The sequence below is a fragment of the Sardina pilchardus genome, chromosome 24 (assembly GCF_963854185.1).
Source record: "Sardina pilchardus chromosome 24, fSarPil1.1, whole genome shotgun sequence".
NCBI lineage: Eukaryota > Metazoa > Chordata > Actinopteri > Clupeiformes > Clupeidae > Sardina > Sardina pilchardus.
The window spans coordinates 23588770-23609645 of record NC_085017.1 but is presented as its reverse complement, the minus strand read 5'-3'; the positions used below and the strand labels follow the sequence as shown (position 1 = coordinate 23609645).

At 42.9% G+C, this 20876-nt stretch overlaps 1 protein-coding gene across 1 annotated transcript; it reads left to right on the top strand.

Annotated features, from left to right (window-relative positions):
• Positions 1–4681: 4681 nt before the first annotated feature.
• On the top strand, positions 4682–18723 carry casd1 (CAS1 domain containing 1). Its single transcript, XM_062529942.1, has 18 exons — positions 4682–5272; positions 6396–6492; positions 6689–6809; positions 7032–7076; positions 7237–7299; positions 7532–7576; positions 7969–8092; positions 8311–8525; positions 10770–11204; positions 11584–11673; positions 11782–11901; positions 12446–12602; positions 12713–12792; positions 12918–13019; positions 13269–13409; positions 14283–14360; positions 14606–14698; positions 15663–18723. Exons 1-18 carry the CDS (start codon positions 4930–4932, stop codon positions 15912–15914), a joined length of 2601 nt encoding a protein of 866 aa, XP_062385926.1. The 5' UTR covers positions 4682–4929; the 3' UTR covers positions 15915–18723.
• The last annotated feature ends 2153 nt before the right edge of the window (positions 18724–20876 follow it).

Here is a 20876-nt window from a genome sequence, read left to right as displayed (position 1 = left end):
CTTCACATCATTGTGTCACTTGTGCACATCAAAAAAACAGTTTCTCATTCCTTTGATCAAGTTGCAAATGTTTTAGTACATCCGTGCAAACTATCATGTACAATTCTCAGCTAAATAGTCTCAACCCCCACAACATTTAGGCATTAGTTCATAGTATAAGTCTTTACATGAAAAATAGTTGAACGTGTTGTCATTTGAGAATTTGTGGCGCAAAAGACAGGAACATCAGGAGGTGTAGGAGGTCTGCACTATAATTCCAACGCTGCATTTACGTTTTCCCTAACGATATTGTCCTATTTCTACTTTCTACTTTATTTCATTTTTTTCCCTTTATACTATGCAGTGCTGTCTTTTAGCACAATGAAGGACAACAAATTACAGTAAAAAAACCCTGTAAAAGCGACAAAAAATGTCATACAAATTTTAGCCATAGTTTACATCAGAACATCCCTCCAGAGTACACTGTTATACTGACAACATTACTTGACATTCTGATGCACTGACATGTTCATTGGCACAAATATTGAGAGATGTACTGAGGATTTTGAGCAAGAAACTGGCTTTTTCAGGTAATCCAGGGTGTTTTGCTATTTGTACAAACAGTTTTGAGAAATGCACTTGCTGTTTAGCAAATCTCAAGGATAATTCGAGAAATGTACCAAAGCGACTGAGAAAAACTGTAACAGGCCTACATGTATGCATGCATTCCAAAAAAGTTGTGACGCTTTGTGAATTTCAAAAAAATAATGTTATTATTTACAAATCACGTTAACTCTGAGAATAGTTCAAAGACAACATACTGTATCCACTGCTGAAGGACAGAAATTCTATTGTTTTTGGGAAAAGATTACTGTAATTAGGGTTAATTTTGAAGTCAATGCTAGTAGAATCAATGAAGCACAGGCAGATGTGGACTTGGTAAGTGCTTGGATGGATGGCCTCCTGGGAAAGCTAAAATAAATTTCTGCTAAAAGTTGTCTTAGGGGTCGCTATATATTTGTATTACTTGTATATATAGTTGTTATGGCTGCTGTTGTTGAAACAAAGGGGGGGTGGCCAACTGGGACGCCAGATGTCGCTATTGCGCCCTCTGGAGAAGTCATGAGCCTATCAAACACTAGAGAGGGACGATGCCCAGAAGGGAAAGAATTAGAGTGGAGACTGAGAGCCAGAGCCCTATAGGCTAGATACATAGATCTATGGGTGCCTCTCATTCGTGTTTTAAATATCCTCCCTTCCTTCCTCAGTCCTCGTTCTCACTGATCTAGATAAAGAATGATTGGGCGGCAACAATGGGATAGTCTATCCAGTTATAGATCAGTGGGGACGAGTCTGGAGGTCCGAGCATCGAGGATCGAGGAGGGATGTTGAGAGAGGCTCTGCTGAGAGGCAGTCTCCTCGTCCAACATCAGTGTGTGACCTCACAAATATGCTTCCGAAAGAATGGTCAAAAATTCCCCAAAAACACATTACTAAACCTTGTGGAAAGCCTTCCCAGAAGCTGTTGAAGCTCTCTCAATCCGATTGGAAATTTTGTCGGATTCAGCTGAATCGGATAAGTTGAGGTGTTTACTTGACTCCAAAATCAGATTAAAAGTGTCCATGTAAATGGGGCTAGTGGCATTTAGAAAAAAGAGAGGCCTTGCAACAAATGAGAGATGTAAGTCTGTGTGCATCACAGGTGGTTTGAGCTCTATGGTTCAAAACACCAGATGGCTCAATAGATTTATTTGACTCCAGTTCTGTTCAAATCTTAAGAAAAAATCATGGCAATGCTGAAGGGTCAGTGTGTGCGCGTCACATGTGCTTTCACTTCAAAAGACCAGGCAGCTAAATAGATCCATTTTTTTTATTATTATTATTATTTTTTTTAATTATTTTTTTTTTAAATATCTATCCTCCCTTCCTTCCTTCAACGGAGCCGAGTTGGACAGGAGTCAAGATCTTAACTCAAAACTATCACCTCTCTCTCCTGCACCCAACATTTTCTCTGCCAACCTTGAGCCAAGCCTCTGATAAGCGCTCATAGCCACACAGATGGAACAAGCTGAGGACCTCAACATGCAGACCTTGGAGAACCATAAACAACCAGAGCAACCACGTCCACTCGACGTGATAATATGTGTACTGCTAAAACTATTCATAGTAAATCATTGGCATCAAACTCTGCGAAATTTCAACAAACAAATGGATGTCATGAGCAGGAGGAGATAGCACCTATCAAAGCTGCTGGGACTGAGGCTATCAGAAAGGAAGGGTCATGTACCAGTGCCCCTCCCCACCTCCGTTGACACGCCACCACAAAGCCATAACAACATGGAATACACTACTGGAATACTTGCTAAAAGCAAAGCAACAAACCCCCCAGGACCTCATCAGGCAGATGGAGACTTTTGTTCCTTGATTTCCCATCACCACACACACCCAATAACCACCCCATCCAATCCAACTCCCAGGCCACCCAAACCAACTATCCCATCCCAATCCCCACCTCATCATCCAACCACCCAAACAAACTACCCAGGATCCCCCACACGACCCTGTAGGCCTATGTATGTCTAAATCTGACACAGAGAAAGTGATAGCTAGGCCTACCAGGCTACATGCTTTTATCACCAATAGGTTGGACCAAACCCAGATAGCAAGCATAGTCGGCCCGATTCTGGCTGAGTGCCGGCAGTGTCGGCCGAGGCCCGGATCGGCTGAAGCACAGCAAACACAGTCGGCCCGATCCTGGCTGAGTGCTGCCACTGTCGGCGGAGCTTCAATCGGCTGAGGCACTGTACCCCCGTTGAATGGGCCGACACTGACACGCAGTAGTTGGGCTGGTTACTTTGTTTCTTACTTGGCCCGATTGTGGTTTGACGGGCTACTGCCGATGTTCGAAGCAAGTTCGGCTGAAGAACAACAAACACTGTCGGCCCGATCCTGGCTGAGTGCTGCCACTGTCGGTGGAGTTTCAGTCGGCTGAGGCACTGTACCCCCGTTGACTGGGCCGACACTGACACGCAGTAGTTGGGCTGAATACTTTGCATCTTACTTGGCCCGATTATGGTTTGATGGGCTACTGCCGGAGTTCGGCAGACGCATCTCATACAGCGTGTGGGCCGATACTTACAGAACGGACACTGATCAGTAGCATTGATGTTGGCGGCAAAATTGAAATATTAAACGGCAGACGGAAACTAAACGTACATGGCCCGATTCTATAAAGTGACTGTCGGCCCATTACATGTGGAAGAGCGATGGAACAAATATTAACTGAAGATTGAAACCAGAACGGCGCGAAACTGTCTCGTTTTGGACACTGTCTGTGGTAAGTGACATTAATTTTACCTTTCCCTCCTATTCAAAGTAAATTATTAAGAGTGTAAATTATCTCAGGCATAATCCTAACAGTTTAACTGTCAACCAACCATAAGGTACCAAGAATAGGTTTTAAACTAAACGGCTTGATATTGACCAAGAAAGCTATCGGTAAGTTAACGTTATGTTAGTCAGTTTTGATTAGCCTAACGTTGTAGTTGGGCTAATAATGTGAACGTCAATATTGGTGGTTATAGATATTTAAGTTAGCTATTAGGGATACTTCCAAAATTGTGTGTTTCTCAAAGTAAATTGTGATCGTAACTTATTTCAGAAATACCTACGTAAGCATGCTTAAGAAACTGAGCTAGCGATAGGTAAATTCGTTGCATCCGTTGCATAGTTATCTATCCAGCTTGTTTCAGGTAAGACGTCTTGGACAACTAAGACTACAACGCCTTCTTTGGGTTGCTGGTCTGTTGCAAAAGTCAGTAGAAAACTGATCCTGGAGCCAGAATGTTCTATGAAAAGAGAGAGCACATCACATCTGTGCTTGCCACACTCCAGTGACTCCCTGTGTCCCATCTTCATCGGGCCTCGCCCAGAGCGGTAGATAAAACCATAGAAAACCCTACTCAGTAGCTTACCAAAAATCCTCCTAATCCTAACGAGCTAGCTGTCGCCCACTATATGAACCCAAACTGTAGAATACACCTAGACGGGAGTTTTCTAAAACACAACTCAAAACATAGGCTATCTACTGTAAAACATCTTGCATATAACTAGTTCCAGGCTTTAAATAGCATTGCCAGTGCCTGGTTCCACAGGTGTTATGGCGATTGTATTTCTTTGAGCGGTCAGGGCCACCGTAGTTTCTGAATGACAATCGCTTTACAAATAAAAAGTAGGTTATCATATTATAGTAAGCTTGTGTGACAAATAGCCATGCTTATGTATAACACACCACAGTTGACATAAACTGTACTTAAAACGAACTTCATCGAGGTGCCTAGTAAAGCATGGAGAAGAGTGACAGCAGGGATAAATCAGCCAGTGTTAAAAAGACATCAGAGAGATTTTGATAAGAATCATGGGTTTATATAATCTCAGTGTAGTTCTTCAAAGCTTCTCTGGTTTAAGATAAAGGATAGCCAAGGCTAGCCTAAAAGAATGTTCGACTTTGTGTTTGACTGGAATATGTGAATATGCTCATCGTTTCTCTCAGAGCACAGTTTGCTGAAGTTGTTTTGGTAGGCATATCAATTAGTCAAACGTACAGCCGAAAGGTTACTTATCCATGTATAGACCGTCCCTTTCTTCCGGGAAGGACTGGGAGGTAGGGCAGAGTCTGGTCTCCAGGCTAATATGGTCCGTTGTTTGAATGATAATTTCGTACATTAGAGATAACTTGTACTTTGCTACTTCTACCTGTGTTTACACCTGTAACTTAGCCAGATGACATTACACACATTGCTTCAAGGAAAACTTTTTGAATAGCTGGTTCTTCTTGTTTGACAGGATTGGGGCTTAAAAAGAAATCTCGTCGAATGACATTTCAAAAGCATTCTCAGGTGGCATAGCCTACATACTCAAGTTCCACTTACTGCGTGAAATATTTTAGTTATGGAAGAGAAAGAGCCCTTATTTATACCAGAAGAAGCTGATCCCGGTGAGGCAGCCGATGCTCTAGGAGCAGCATACGAAATGACAGACCCAGCTATGCACCCAACCACCGAGACGGACAGCAATAGCGCCTACGCGCCGATGTGCAGCCCATTCGACTACTCCGCTACTGTTGGTCGTCTATCTGCTTGTTGTCATGGAGGAGCCAAGATGGCGGTCCTGGCCTACAGCCTGGGCAAACGAGAAATAAATCAGTATTTTAGCATTAAAAATGCAAAGTTACTCTCGTTTACCGCAGTCGTTCTTCTTATCGCATTTCACTCTGCATCGCGGTACTATGGAGGTAAGTGTGCTACTCTAATTAAGGTTATTAGTCCAGCCAGTCAGATGCTATCCTTACATGCAGCCATAGCATGCTAGCTGTTTCGTGCTAGCTAATATAAAAATAAGCTCAATGTCTGCTAGCGAGCAATTAATCAAGATTATAAATCGTGTTTTGGGATCTGATTGTCTTATTTGTCCGATCTGTATTTACTTGACTTCAACTAAAAGTGAAATTACTGACATGATTGTTTGCCCTGCTGTGTGATTTCTGTTTAACTTCACCAGTAAACACGCCGTTTAGCAGGACTGCAGGTGGATTTCAGTCCTCATCCGTGTTTACATCGTTCATGCAGTTGAGTCGCTAAAGTTAGCTACCACAATAACTGCTGTAGCTGGCTATGCAGCTTGCTAACCGTTATCTAATGTTAACCGTAATCGGTAGCCTGTTGTCAATGACAATATCAGTATTTCCGTGATCTTGTAGCGTTTGAAAAGTCGATTCGTAGTACAACAGTGTAACGTGAACGTTGAGCTGTCTGAGCTAGCTCATTTACCCAGTAGGTTGTCTCGTTTACGTTAGATAAGCCAGCTAGGTTAAGTTGAAAAGAATGGGAAATAATGAACTCATTCTGTAACTTAAATCTAAATGCAAGGCGTCGACAGAGATTAAACTCAACTGGCCCCACATTTATCAGGTCGCTGCAGCGGTGCAGCTTCATGTCAGGCAAAGTGTGTAACCTGTTTGGTTCCAAGCAGCAACCGCAGCAATCTAACCAGACAGGTTCGGCCTGGTCCTATTGTTCACAGTCTAAACGAATGCATTTCACCGTAGGCTATGGTTTATATTTTAACGATTTGTTGGTGTTTCCGAAAAGCTAGTCGCTAAGTGTGACATTTTGATCATGAAGTTTAGCTGAAACATAGCTAGCTGTGTTGTGTTGTGTCTTGTCTGTCAAGACTGTCATAATTGCTAAGTCGTCATTTTTAGTGCCGTCCTTTGGCAAATCTATTTGGCAAAATGAGTGCATTGTCCAGTAGCAGTTGTCTCAAGGCTCTTGTTCGCTATATGTTATAATTTTGAACTTGGTAACATATTGGGATGTTGATGTAGATCATTTTATATTTGTTGGTTCCTCCCACAGGCGGAGACACATGCGAGTGGCTGCTGTCAAGCGGTCGCTTTTTGGGGGAGAACGTATGGCAGCCTTATGGCTGTATGATGCACAAGTACAAAAGCACGTAAGTCAATGGTGGTCGCAGTCAACCGATCTGTAGCCTACAATGACTTTAGGAAACGCCTAGCCTATTTCTAAACTGGTCAGGATAAACTTCAGTTGCCCTTTTGAGTCTCAGTAGGCAGTAGCTTACAGTACAGTGAATTCACTCGTTATTACAGGTTAATCACCAGTTTTTTTTTATTATTATTATTTTGCAGTGAAGCCAAGTCCTGCCTCAGCCACAAGAGAGTGGCATTTATTGGTGACTCTAGAATTCGGCAACTTTTTTATTCGTATGTCAAAATTATTGACCCTGACAACAGAGAAGAAGGAAACAAGGTGGGTCCTGGCTGACATGTTAACATTTACATGGCTAATTATGTTTCTGAATATCTTTGATATTTGGAAAATGAACATAATTTGCAGTTATAAGTTACATTCCCTCTCTAAATTATATGTAGTGCATTTGCTGTTACATTGTGCAAAAGAAAATTGTTTCAGTTCCTGAAATCTCTCTCTCTCTCTCTTTTTCTTTCTCATTGTCTCTCACCCTCTCACCAGCATGAAAATATCCCCTTCGAAGATCGGGCCTCCTCACTCAATGTGGTGAGCTTGTATTTGCATAATGACCCTCAAATTTGTATACACAGACAACATGTCTTGTAGGCTACATGCTTTTAACTATTTGTCAAGCCTATACAAAAGAATAGCAAGGAAGGTAAAAATACCCCATAGATGATTAAGTGCTTCCTTTGCTTGTTTACAGGATTTCTTATGGTATGCAGAAGTGAACAACTCTCTGAAGGAACATCTTCAAGTATGGATAGAGGTGTGGACAATATTTTAATAATGATCTTTTTATTGTGTGTGTGTGGGTGGCACAGTGGGTAAATGCTGGGTAGAGTGCAAGTCAGTCTATGAGCAAAGTTGTCGACTCACGCATGAACTAACAGCATCATGTGGCATGAGACTGCTTTTAGGTGACCCACCGCTGGTTGTGCTTATTTTAAAGACTTCTTCTTCTTCTTCTTCCTGAATTCTTCTTCTTCTTTTTTTTGCAGAATATGTCTGCAAAACCAGATGTCATCATAATGGGTGCAGCAACGGTGAGTGAAAGACTCTGGTCTTACCAGACTACATGTCACGGAAGGCTCTTCAAACAGCATTTTCCGATGGAGCATTAGTGTAACGGCATCTTTTGTTATATTCTGCTCCTTTCCTGTTTGCTCTGACACTTCATATCTTGTTTATGCCTGACTGGGCAACTCTATATTGAATTTTGACAAGCGTAAATTCTTCAGCATTTTAACATGCTCATTCACTAGGTGCAACAGAGGTACACTAAAATAATAGCCGCCACAACACGGTGACGGTCCATCGGAAGTTTATGTGCTGACTGAAAAGCCTTCCCGGAAGAGCCTGGCATATAGGCAGTTTGTATGTTATGCCAGGCTCTGGAATGCCATCACCCTTACCATTATGTGGTCTGTCTGTACAGTGGTCCATCAAACTCCACGGCGGCAGCAGCGAAACCGTGTTGCATTACAAAGCCAACATCACAGCCATAGCTCCATTGCTGGAGACCCTAGCTGTGGACACAGAAGTCTACTGGGTTTTGCAAGGTAGGCAAGAAGCCTAGCTATCTTGTTACTTTTGAATGGATGCAGTTTCTTACAGAAGGGGATGTGGTCTTCCAATGTATTCTCCTGTGGAATGAAAGAGAAGCAGTGTGATTTCGAACAGAATATAGACTGTGTGTGTATGTGTGTGTGTGCATGATGTGTACAGTATATCATTGATAGTATAACAGTTGTTTATAATAGTTGATGCTGTGCTCCAGATCCTGTGTCTGAGGAGCTGCTGAGCGACAGCCGTAAAATGATCACCAACGAGCAGATTGACATGTACAACGAGGCGGCAGTGAGCGCCCTCAACAGCAGCAAGAGGAACGCTAAGGCCAGGATCCGCTTTCTGGAGGCCTCCCGGCAAGCTGCCATGGAAACGATCGCCACGTCTGACGACGGCTTGCACCTGCCCGAGGGCACCAGAGATGTGGTTGGTGTTCTATTTATAATGCCGCTTTGTTTGCGAGTAGATATAGAAAAGCCAAGGGAAGATGTGGATTTAGAGTTATGGGTATTTGCTGGAGTAGGAATACTTCATATGGTTTCCTGTGACTTGGTGAATAAAAACAAAGATATGTTAACCTAAGAACTTTTTTATGTTGCCACTGCTCTTATCGTATAGGGCCCTTCTCCCTTCCTTCCTTCCTTCTTTCCTTGGTCCTCCGGCTCCCACTGATCTATAAAAAACACTGGATAGACTATCCCATTGTTGCCACCCCATCATTCTTTATCAAGATCAGTGGGAACGAGGAAGGGAGGATAGATAAAAGACCAATGAGAAGGGCCCATAGAGTATTGTAGTATTGCATTGTTTATTTGGCACTATATATTGTATTGCTGTGGAACCAAGTATCACAATATTTATTTATTTATTTATAGTCGCGATGTGGCTTATCCGTCTGGCACTGTTGAGCTCTTGAGCAAGGCGCTTGGGGTCTCTCTGGGGTGACTTGCCCTTTTAGTAGTTGACATATATTAGTCGCTTTGGATTAAAGTGTCAGCTACAACCTCTTTTTTTTGGTGCCACAGTGAACAGTTAGTATGAGTCTGTCCGAGCATTTGACAGTACAAGATAATTGTAAACATTTTTCGCCAAGATGGCGGCAGACTCTAAATGACCGTAGAAATAAATCACTAGAAATAAATTGCAGTGTAATCACGTTACTGGCTGTATCGTAAACCTAACGAGGTGCAATGATATTGCGTCGTGGCCCAAATATTGTGATGTATCATATCATCACATCTATGGCAGTTCTCACCCCTAGTATGCCATGCCACATGAGTTGTAAGGATACACATGCTCACTCACATTCCCATACTAACTCTCTCACACACACGCACACACACTCAGTCAGTCATACATTGAGACTCGCTAAGACGTTCACTAGGGATGGGTATTGATAAGTTTTTATCAATATCGATGGCATTATCGATTCTGCCTATCAATCCAATTCCTTATCAATTCTCTTATCGATTCCCAAAAAATGTAGGTGCACCCACATTTTTCATTGCATCGCCTTTAACGCCAAAAGGTCACCTTTTATCGCTCTCCTTTCATATAATGTGAATGATTTTTTAACAATAAGGCGTAGAAAAAGCTTGTCTTTATTTAAAACACAATAAGGAATATACATATTCTTTATAAAGAATTATAAATATGTATATATATAGCCTACAGTGTAATCTAATCTATAGCCTACTACTGACATTTCTGATATTCATGACATTCATGACTATTCATATTACAACTCTGCCTCTTTAATTCAGCTGTCGGCTTGAAGCCTCAAATTGTAAACAAAGTAGCATAGTTGGCTAGCTTATTATAGTCTACTGGTTGGACTGTTCAGTTTCCCCACGTGTGTTTAAGTTGCAAGGTAGGCTAATACTTTGTCTACTTGGGACAGGCCCTTTTGAGTCTTAGAGTTGGAAAACATTGAGATGATCAGTCAACTTGAATGCAAGAGTTTGAATCAAATTTGTGCTGTAGCCTACGCTATGACGCTAACCGAAATTAATTATAATGTCGCTAGTTGTTTTCTATGCGTCATTGCTTTCACTATTGTGAATGTGCATGTCGAGGGGCGGGTGTCGCGCACGAGAGAGGGAGAGGGAGAGAGAGTGGGCCAAGGGGGTTACTTATACAGTTTGGCAAAGTTGCACCATGCATAGTCTACAATTAAAACTTGTGAAGGAAACGTATGCGTTCACCCGAGCAGCGTCAGGTGCACCTAGAATTATTTTCAGGCACACTCTTAAACATTTTGGGCGCATATGCACTCTGGAGCCCTGGACCGGGCAAAGTTAGCACCCCTCCGTAGTCTGTCAAACACATGACACTCTTGGAGCTTAATCCCATGCTTCACGGACAAATGTTTTAACATATTGCTGGTATTACTACCCTTACACGATTTGACTTGTAGTATGAATCGTCGCAGAGGGCGTGTAGTAACACAAAATTTCAGGAAAACCGGAAAAGGTCCGACGTCATGCAGGCTGAGGGAATCGTTAAGGGAATCGATAACAAAAAAGACGTACGATGTCGATGGAATTGATAAGTTAAACCCGGTTCCAAGACGGAACCGGTTATCGATGCCCAACCCTAACGTTCACACACCGTCACACTAACACGGCACAACTCGCCTCATGCCACTCCCTCCCATCCTCCCAAACGCAGGGCGCCATGGTGATGATGAACGCCGTCTGCAACAAGGTCCTCCAGCCCATCGACGGCTCCTGCTGCCAGGCCCTCCCCGCCACCAGCGGCCTGCAGAAGCTGACGGCGGCGGCCTTCCTGGCCTGCGCCGCGGGCTTCCTGGCGCTCCACGTCCTCGGCTACCGGCACCAGCGCAAGAGCCGCCCGCCGGCGCCGCTCGACGTGGAGTGCGGCGAGGAGAAGAAGAAGCCCGGCTCGGCGGCGGCGGCGGCCCTCAACTCCCGCGGCCCGCTGCTGGCCGTGTGCAAGATGGGCCTCATCATGGCGTACTTCTACCTGTGCGACCGCGCCGACGTCTTCATGAAGGAGCAGAAGTTCTACACGCACTCCACCTTCTTCATCCCGCTCATCTACATGTTCGTGCTGGGGATCTTCTACAACGAGAGCAGCAAAGAGGTGCTTTTCACATTATGCATTATCTACAGAGACCGTGTTAAATACACACTATATGAATATGTCAGTCTGTCTGTGAAGGCTAACCTATTCATGGGTTTCATCAGGTCCCTTTCCACAGGTGTATGAAATTAAGCACCTAGATTAAGAATGCAGACTGCGTTGTGGCTTGATGAACCCACCTGTGGAAAGGGACCTGATGAAACCCATGAATAGACATGAATAGACCCATGAATAGACATCTCTACCATGGGAGTGCTGGATAATGTACAAAGGAACTGGTCATACTAATTCCTTCATTTTTGAATATCAGAGCGTAAAAGACGGATTATCTGGTTATCAGATGTCTGAGCGTTTTTTTTCCCCCCATCTCACCGTGCAGACGAAATTTCTGAACCGAGAGCAGACGGACGAGTGGAAAGGCTGGATGCAGCTGGTCATCCTGATCTACCACATCTCTGGAGCGAGTGCGGTGAGTTTGTCCTCTCGCTGTCGTTGCCACTTGGTCTTCCCTGCCTGCTTCAGTACAGTATTTGCATACACAGGAGTGCATTGTTGACTCTGCTTGTCCTCTTTCCAGTTCATACCAGTCTACATGCACGTGCGCGTTCTTGTGGCGGCGTACCTTTTCCAAACGGGATACGGCCACTTCTCCTTTTTCTGGCTCAAGGGAGACTTTGGTCTCTACAGAGTGTGTCAGGTAACAGCAGCGAGAGAGAGAGCATTGTCCTTCAGCACTACCTTATTGCCTTATTGTTAACCATTGTGTGTGCCATAGGAATCGATTTGGCCTTAGGGTTCAAACGTTAGTGACAGCAAGAGCATTTTGAACTTCACTGTGAGCCGGAGCTGAAGGCCACTGTGTGTTTGCCTCCACATACCCCTTAGATGTTTTTCTCTCTTTCAGTAACACACTAATGAACTGTTCGTGATCAGAGAGAACACTCTGATTGCATTTTCTCGTCTTTGTGTCCGCCTCAGACAGTATGAAGTGCTTACATGAAATGTGTATATGTATTTTGAATGTAGAAAGTCATTGTACGACTAAGGCTTTCAACAGACTCACTTTCAACTGTTGTGTGAAGTTATAAGTCAACGATTAAACTGGCTGTTGGGCTGCGGCTTTGTGGCCTGAATATGTAGCTTTATCTTTATATGGATGTTTTATATCGTTATATCGTTATATATAGCCCAAGGTTACTATGATGACTAGTGCTTATCTTTATCTGTGTTTTTTTCCGAAGGTGCTGTTCCGGCTGAACTTCCTGGTGGTAGTGCTGTGTTTGGTCATGGATCGGCCGTACCAGTTTTACTATTTTGTGCCACTGGTGACATTCTGGTTTGTCGTCATCTACGCCACAATGGCTCTCTGGCCCCAGATCCAGCAGAAGAAGGCCAATGGTATTGTCCATAAAACCTACTGTAATAAATAATCCTTAAGCACATAAACGGATATGTGCAATGTTTGCCTCGTGTTGTTTACCCTGTGTGTTTGCGTTTGTTGTTGGCAGCTAACGGCATATGGAATTTGGGGATTCTTATGAAGCTGCTCGGCTTGCTAGTCTTCATATGTGTTTTTGCGTATTCGCAGGTAAGTCAACCGCATCCTTGCCAAATGAAATGGAAGCGGCTGTCTCATAGGATTGCCTTGTTAAGTGTGTCAGAAGTGTTCTGGATGTCTGATGCCACATCTGTTCTGTGTGTTGACTTTGATAGGTGCTCTTCGAGAGTGTCTTCTCCATCTGGCCAATTTCCAAGCTCTTTGAGTTGAAGGGAGACATCCATGAATGGTGGTTCCGTTGGAAACTCGATAGATTTGTAAGTGCATTGTTTGTGTGTGTGTGCGCATGCGTGCGTATGTGTGTGTGAGTGTGTTCGCACCACATCCTGAATCGTGGCTGTTTAAGAGGATGTCCCTGGCTGCCTTGTATTTACTTGCCTTTTCAAAACCACCGTGTCATGTTGCTTAACAACCTCGATGAGTCAATGGTGCCATCAGCTGCAACCAGTCAAGCCAAACCACTTATAATTGGTGTGTGTGTGTGTGTGTGTGCGCTCACTTCACAGGCGGTGATCCATGGGATGGTGTTTGCGTTCGTGTACCTGGCGCTGCAGAAGTGTCAGCTGCTGTCGGAAGCCAAGGGGGAGCCCCTCTTCTCCACCCGCGTCTCCAACTGCCTCCTCTTCGTGTCTGTGGTGTCGTTCATGGTGAGGGGCCGGGGCTCGGCTCTCAGTAGGGGATGTCGGGGGACTTCTCTGAGCTCGCATAACTCTCACCACTGGCCATTAAGTCATTCCCATTCCCCCCGGGGAGAGGGTGGAGACACAGTCGGAGAGAGAGGACATAGTTTTTGTGCTGTTTATGGAATCAGCAGTGTATGAAAAGCTCGTAAGACTCGTAGGGCTGGTTTTCCATACATGGAATACCGGTAGGCCTAGTCCTGGAAACCTCCTTAGAAGTTGTTTTTTTCTCTCTCTTTTTTAGACTAGGCTTTAATTCATGTTCAGGAGACTAGCATATGGGGATTATTTAGAGAAGCACATAATAGCTATAACTGGCTAGAGCAGAACTAACTAGAAAAGCACTCTACCTCCGCCTGCCTTGTTCTTCCTAGGTTGTCATACATTTGAACCTAAACTATTCAGATCGCCACTACGTGGCCATACTGTGCCATTACACCACTAAGCTAAATACATAAACGGCTGACAGACAGACATACAGACAGACACCGATGAAAATATATACCTCCTTGGCGGAGGTAAAATATAATTGAATCACTGGCATACACATAGACTATATGTTTTATATTATTGGACAGAGTGTGAGATGAAAGCCTACATGTATGTCAAACCTTGCTTCCATTATGTTCCATTAAACTAAAAAACAAACAAAAAAAATGTAGCACACTGATCTCCAATTGGTTGTTCAACCCAAATGGTGATCATGTGAAAGCAGCGATTTCAAATTGATTTTAAACGTATATCTGACCATCAGTAACATATAGTTACAGTAGATCATGTGGAATCATTCGTCTTCTAATTTGGACCTTTAACATGTTGCCTGTTGCTTCCATGTTTCAGACCTACTCCATATGGGCCAGTAGCTGCAAGAACAAAACAGAGTGCAATGAGATGCACCCCTATATCTCTGTTGTGCAGGTAAATGCATTACTGTACATTCCTTGATACCAGTATACTGTATATGATATTTTATTATACTGTGAACTGTGTTTTGTATCACTATACTTTATGATGATGTGTTATGTTGTGTACTAGAATGTGTTATACTATAAATGATCATGTAGTATGCTGTGTAGACTGTAGAAGGTCAGGGCTATAGTGAAATTGCATATGCTGTCAAAAGATTCATGAGCGCTCAACTGCTCGTACTTCTGCTTGCACAGATCCTGGCCTTTGTGTTAATCCGGAACATTCCTGGCTACGCCCGTTCCCTGTACAGCTCATTCTTTGCGTGGTTTGGGAGGATCTCCCTCGAGGTAAGGCGAGTTTTCTATTGATGGGTCTCGTCATAACCTCACATCTTATTACATTTATGTTGCTGTGGTTTTCATGGGTTAGTAGACGTTGTATGTGGTTGGACAGCCATGTTATCTGGCGGTATGAGGCGATAAGAACTGATGTTGTCAATTTAGACAAGAACACTAGGAAACACTAAACACCTACTCTTGATAAGGTGGTAAGGTGTTTCTGTCTTAAACCACTCTTATCTAAAATCAGCTGATCCACTGGCTCCTTCCTTTATCTTCAAAAATGTGTTATTCCGCTTGAAGAAGTGAATTATCAAGAAATGTAATTTCCCATTGTCTGGGCCCCAATTTACTTTAGATGGCTTATCGGTGTGTCCTATTTCACGTACCTACATTGCATTTACTGTAGTGTGTACTAGTGTGCACTTAAAATTAGTTTTATGTGATGTGTAACTAAATTCATATTATTGTGTAAGCACAAATCACAAATTCATGTTGGCTCAGTGTAAATAAATGATGAGCTTAGAATGTTTAGTGTCTTAAAAAAAAAAAAGAACACTTTGGTCAAATCAGTAGACATTATTGAAGACATTATTTGGGACATTGTTCTAGAACTGACCACAACATACAAAATGGGAAAAATATATATTGTGAAGCAAATCTGCTCAACAAAGTCTTGTAGGCCCAGAGTAGCCCAGCTGATCTTCTTTGGTACTTTGGGGTTAACTGTAGCACCAAAAGCACCAAATCAACAGGCCACCGGGTCACCATTCAACAGCCTCAGAAAATGGTTACAGTTAACCCCAAAGCACCTCTTCTTTAGTTAACAAAGTAACTAAATTAACAGAATAGTAACTTATCCTTTGCTGGCAAACTCGTAGGCTTTCATACTCTGATCCCAAATAGCCCTGTATGCTAATAGCCATGTATCCTGTAGTTTAACCCCTCTCGTCTGCTCCTCCCCCTGCCTCAGCTCTTCATCTGCCAGTACCACATCTGGCTGGCGGCCGACACCAAGGGCATCCTGGTGCTGGTGCCCGGCAACCCCTCGCTCAACATCATCGTCAGCACCTTCATCTTTGTGTGCGTGGCGCACGAGATCTCGCAGATCACCAACGACCTGGCGCAGGTGGCCATCCCCAAGGAGAACGGCCCGCTGCTCAAACGCATGCTGGCCACGGCCGTCTTCCTGGCCCTCGTGCTGCTGTTCTCCCGGAACCACTGAGACGAAGGGTGGACCGAAGGAAGGACGGTAGTGGACAGGTAGTGGACAGGTAGCTGACGAGACATGGCGCGACGCCGGGGGTGGGAAAGGAGCCAGTTGGCATGAAAACTGGATGGCTGGGCACTGGAGAAGACGGAGGGGCGAGGTTTGGGGTGGCTGTGAAAGGGGTCACTTCCAGCTGGACTTCTCACGAGCGTGGGATAACGGTCGGTGGCGAGGAGGAGGAGGTGAAACGAGGGCTGAAAGCTGTGCCTTCCAGCTGTGCTGCCGTGATTTGCCGGGATCCTTGACTTCGCAGACAGCTTCCATTTTGTGTGAGGGGAGCGATAAGTCCTGCTACAGTACACAGATAGAATCGAACTGAATGTCGGATACAGTCGCGGACACAGAGGTGTGCCAGGTCATACCCAAGGAGCTCTTCGATGGCAGTCTTCACCAGTCTCACCCACAAACTTGTTTACAGTTACATCTAAACAAATGTCTCGTCAGAGGTCTAGAACAGACCTAGGACCCTACAAGTGGACCCTAGAACGAACGATACTTTCCCAGATGAGAGCGGTTCCTTCTCCGTCCAGCCGAGAACACCGTAGCTGTAAAGATCACTTAAGAAAAAGAACAAAAAAAAAAAAAGTTTTGATTGCTGAAAATTTGAATGGTTTCTTTTGCCTTTGCACTGACCAGTGCCGTGGTGTCATAGCTCTGACACCGCTTTTGAATTTGTTCTCAATGTACAGTATTTAATGTTTTAAATTAAGCTTATATTTTATACTGGTGTATATTTGTGTTTGTATTTTGATGTTTTTACCCTCCTCATGGCTTTTTTTCCCCTTGTTGCTGTGTCTGTGCCCTTGACTACTGTATGTGAATGAAGTATTCGCGAATGCATTCATACTCTCACCTCATACTAGGATGGCTTTTAAAGTCAGCCATGCATTCAAATGCAAGGGCAGGACTTTCAGAAGATCATTGGGGAATGCTCCACTGTTTACTTGAATCTACCCCCAATCAAAGTAACAGTGGTGCATTTTGTTTTTTAAATTGGTTGATTGTAAAGGTCTGTTTCCCTACATTTGTACATCCAAAGGGCAGGGGAGGGGGGGTACATAATTACATTTTGCATATCATCAAGCATTGGTCTTTTAACCACTGAAAATGAATGCCAATGTTTTGAAAAGCACAGGCTTTTTTAAGAAAATTGTTATGACATTTTATGGGTATTTAATATCATTGTATTGAAGGCATACTACTCTGTGTCTGCTGCATTATTGATCCAAATTGCTTGAAGCAGTAGCATTATTATAGCAGTGAGGACACACATACACACTCACACACCCTCTCTCTATCTTTCTTTCTGTTTTTCTCTCACACACTCTCTCTCTCTCCCACTCACACACACACACTCACACACTCTCTCTCTCTCTCTCTCTCCCTCAGCAATAGCCACTCCTGTGTGAATGTTTCTCAGAGGCGGTGCCTAAGCTATTGTTTTTTTGTTTTTTTTGTGTCACTGCTTTGGTGACTGGGTGAGTTAACCCAAAGAAGGTGGTAAACCTCCTAATAGAAGAGTCCTCTGGCTTTGTTAAGTTTGGAGATTGAAACCCCCGGGCTGTACTATTATCAAGTTTACAACTTACAACCTCTGAGTTATCTTGCCTAGTTTTGCCACTCAACCACCTACTTTGAATCATGGCCAGGAGTGTCTGACTGATACATACATGATGAATGCGCAGGGAGATTGAGCAACAACTTTTAATTTTGAGATTTGCAGTGTCCTTGCTTCTTGCAATGGGATTATGAGAGACTAAACCACCGCCATGTGAATAGCGCTATCTGTATGCATTGGTGTGCACTGTCAGCTGTCCACTGAAGACACACCAATAGAAGTCTCGCACCTTGGCACCACCGCTGGCTTAACCGTTTCACAGCCAGTTCATTTTTAAAAGAATAACAAGTAGCTCATAAATTACATTTACAAAGTTATAACGACAAATACTCAATGTTCAACCATGTGAAAAGAGAAAATAACTTTGCTTGTTATTCTGCTATACCTTCTGCTAAGCATATTGTAAAGTGTGTGAATCTGATTTTTAAGGCTACTATCCCCTAATATGTGGTATATTTCAGTTGATGTGCCATGGACTTTCCTGATGAAGGGGGTTTGTGTATTCTCTTCCTGTGTGACAGATAACCACAACAACTGCACTGCTATTTGCTACATTTGAAATGGGATACATTTATGGGTCTTGATTTCTCTGTCTTTCAGAAAAATACCAACAACAACAACAACAAAAAACACCACAATTAGTGTCCCAACCTGTTCTGACAATGCAGATCATTTCTGCGTAAGAAGTTTGACATTTTCTTCCATTGTAGGGAGGCATTTAACCTGTCGAGGCAAACAAAAGTGAACTTCTGTTTCACACAGCTAACTGTGGTGTAATTAAAAATGTTTCATTTTATGGGTGTTGCAGTTGCTCGACAAAGGGGCAGCTTCGTATTCTCACACACTCAGTGTATGCTTAAATGGGGGTTAATTATAGTGTACTGTATAATGGCTATTCTGGGACATGTGGAGACATCATGTGACCTTATTTACAGCCTCCATTTTGTTTTTGTATAGTTGGACTGGTATATATTTAAACAAGAGAAGCTTTATCCCAGGGCCTTGACAAGAGTTTTGTTTTGCTTTGTAAATACATGTGTGGTGTATTCAAATGTGAAAAAAGATTACCTGTTTTTATTTTCAGAACATTTTGTTTCGCTCCTGTTGTACACTTCATGGTTATTGATAAAAATGTCCTTGGACATGTCTGGTTGTGTGTGCCTTCTTTCACTTAGGGGTAAGAAATAGCCTTTGTTCCAATTACTATTATGCCAGAAGTAGAGTATAATGGTTTTTATTAAATGTGTAATTACACAACCCTTCAGATATTACTTGAGTTCTGTACATTTCAATGATTCATGGGTTCTTTGTTCTTTGTTATGTTGGTTTGACACTGGTTAACAAAGGGTCATCATTTAATGTTACAATCTACCCCAATGAAAGCAGAGAAGCAGTTTTTACTTTTCAGTTGGCTGACTGTATTACTGATATTACCTGGGTTCTATAGATTTCAGTTACACACAGAAAAAGTTCTTTGCTATATTGGTTTAAGACTTTCTGACAAAGTCCCAAACCACTATGTTTGTCAGCTTATGACTGACCTCTTCAGGTTGCAGGCTGTAAGTAAGGAGGATGTGATAATGTCCTCATCATTCAAATTTGCATAACTATTTGTCTCTCAAATCCACACCGCAACTGGTTTTAAGCTATACTTATTTCTGGTCAAATAAGCCAGACTGATTTTACATGATGGTCTTTGTTACTATATTGCAGCACTGACATTGGGCTAGGTCCAGTGTGCTGCTGACTAGCTTAAATGTTTTAGAACATTTGGTTTGTGTGCCTAAAGGAAGATAAATTGGTCTAAATGAAGTTAAAAGTGTACAACCTGAGAAAGGCACAGGTAAACCCACAGCTACTGTCATTTCAGATACCCATGTGGACTTTTTCCATCTGTCAGTTTACGTCTGTGTTCTCATGCCCTCCTGTGGACACAAAATAGGCCTACATCAAAAAATATTTTGTAACAAACTACAAGTACTGGCTCTAGCCAAATAAAATACAAAATACTGATGTGATTTTTTTTTTTTTTTTTTTTTTTTTTAAATAAGTCATTAGTAATTTGAAAATACACAAATACCCATCAAATAATCATGGTATAGGCCTACCAACTTTTAAACGAAACTAGGCTATAAGGCATATTATTGAAAGCGTAGAGACAAGAAATGCTATTTTCTGGTTGGCTAACAGGGGCCTACAGTTTTTCTTGATTGATTTGATGCAGCAGTCAACTCAAACTCCACATTTTTCAAAACAGTTAACACACATGCTGAAATGGTCAAAATGACACATTTTGTTTATAAAAGGCTCCCACATGACCCCCCTAGTGTGGGCCTGCCAACCATCGAAGTGCATGTTGTTTTCCCACAGCAAACAAACGCATTATGGGAGGCCCAAGATTTGCCACGCCTTCTACACCTGATTGTGATTCTGTTTTCACATAATCGGCACTCCTGTCCATGCTATGCAAGGAGTCTGAGGAAGATGCAGGAAGCATCGAAACGTTAGTCCCTTTGTGCACCTAAAATCCAGTTTATAGTACATCTGTGCTGCTCCGAGTTATACTTTTAGTATATCTACACGGTCCCTTCTCTCGTCTGATGCACGACCAGATGTAATGCTGCAGAAGCCCGGTGGATCTACCCTTTTTGTGAAAGCATTATGGTTTTGAGTGTACCCTGCCAAAACATACACACACACACACACACAAACACACGCACACACACACACACAGGACTCCGTGGCGTGGCAGTTCAGTGAAATTGTGTGTTTAGTGAACTTTAGCCCTCAACCACAATACAGAAAAAATGAAATGAAATGGCGTATATAGCCAAAGAGGGTTAAAGTGGAGCAATTAGTAATCAAGGATCTTCGGCGTAGCCCTGCCTGATACATTTGTCACAAATAATGTGCTATACAGTAGGCTATGTCAAAGAAAAAATGATACTGATATTGTGGAGAAAAAAAAAATACTGTTCGCCATCTCTACATCTTATGATGTCTTTGATACATGGCCACACCTGAGCTTGCTTATCAAATCTGTCGGCTGAAAATTCAAAATTCAAAAAACAACTGACAAGTCCGCAATCCCCAAGATGCTTTTAATTTCAGAGAAGACTAAATCAAGGCCCTTGGCTTCTCCTCAGCTGTCAAAAGGCCCTCCAGTTTATTTATTGGGCCTCCGTCATGCAAGGCCCACTGGAGGAGGAGACCAGATACAGTATCATAACATGTAGTTGCTCTTGGCTACTGCCTGAGTTAAAAAAAAAAAAAGTCATTAGTGAGGTTACACCAATGAC

What these genes read in the sequence shown, in the direction of transcription:
- casd1 (XM_062529942.1), top strand. Translation starts at nt 4,930, where the DNA reads ATGGAAGAGAAAGAGCCCTTATTTATACCAGAAGAAGCTGATCCCGGT. An exon ending in CCGAGGGCACCAGAGATGTG is followed by an intron (nt 8,526 to 10,769) that starts GTTGGTGTTCTA and finishes TCCCAAACGCAG; the next exon opens with GGCGCCATGGTGATGATGAA. An exon ending in ACAACGAGAGCAGCAAAGAG is followed by an intron (nt 11,205 to 11,583) that starts GTGCTTTTCACA and finishes CTCACCGTGCAG; the next exon opens with ACGAAATTTCTGAACCGAGA.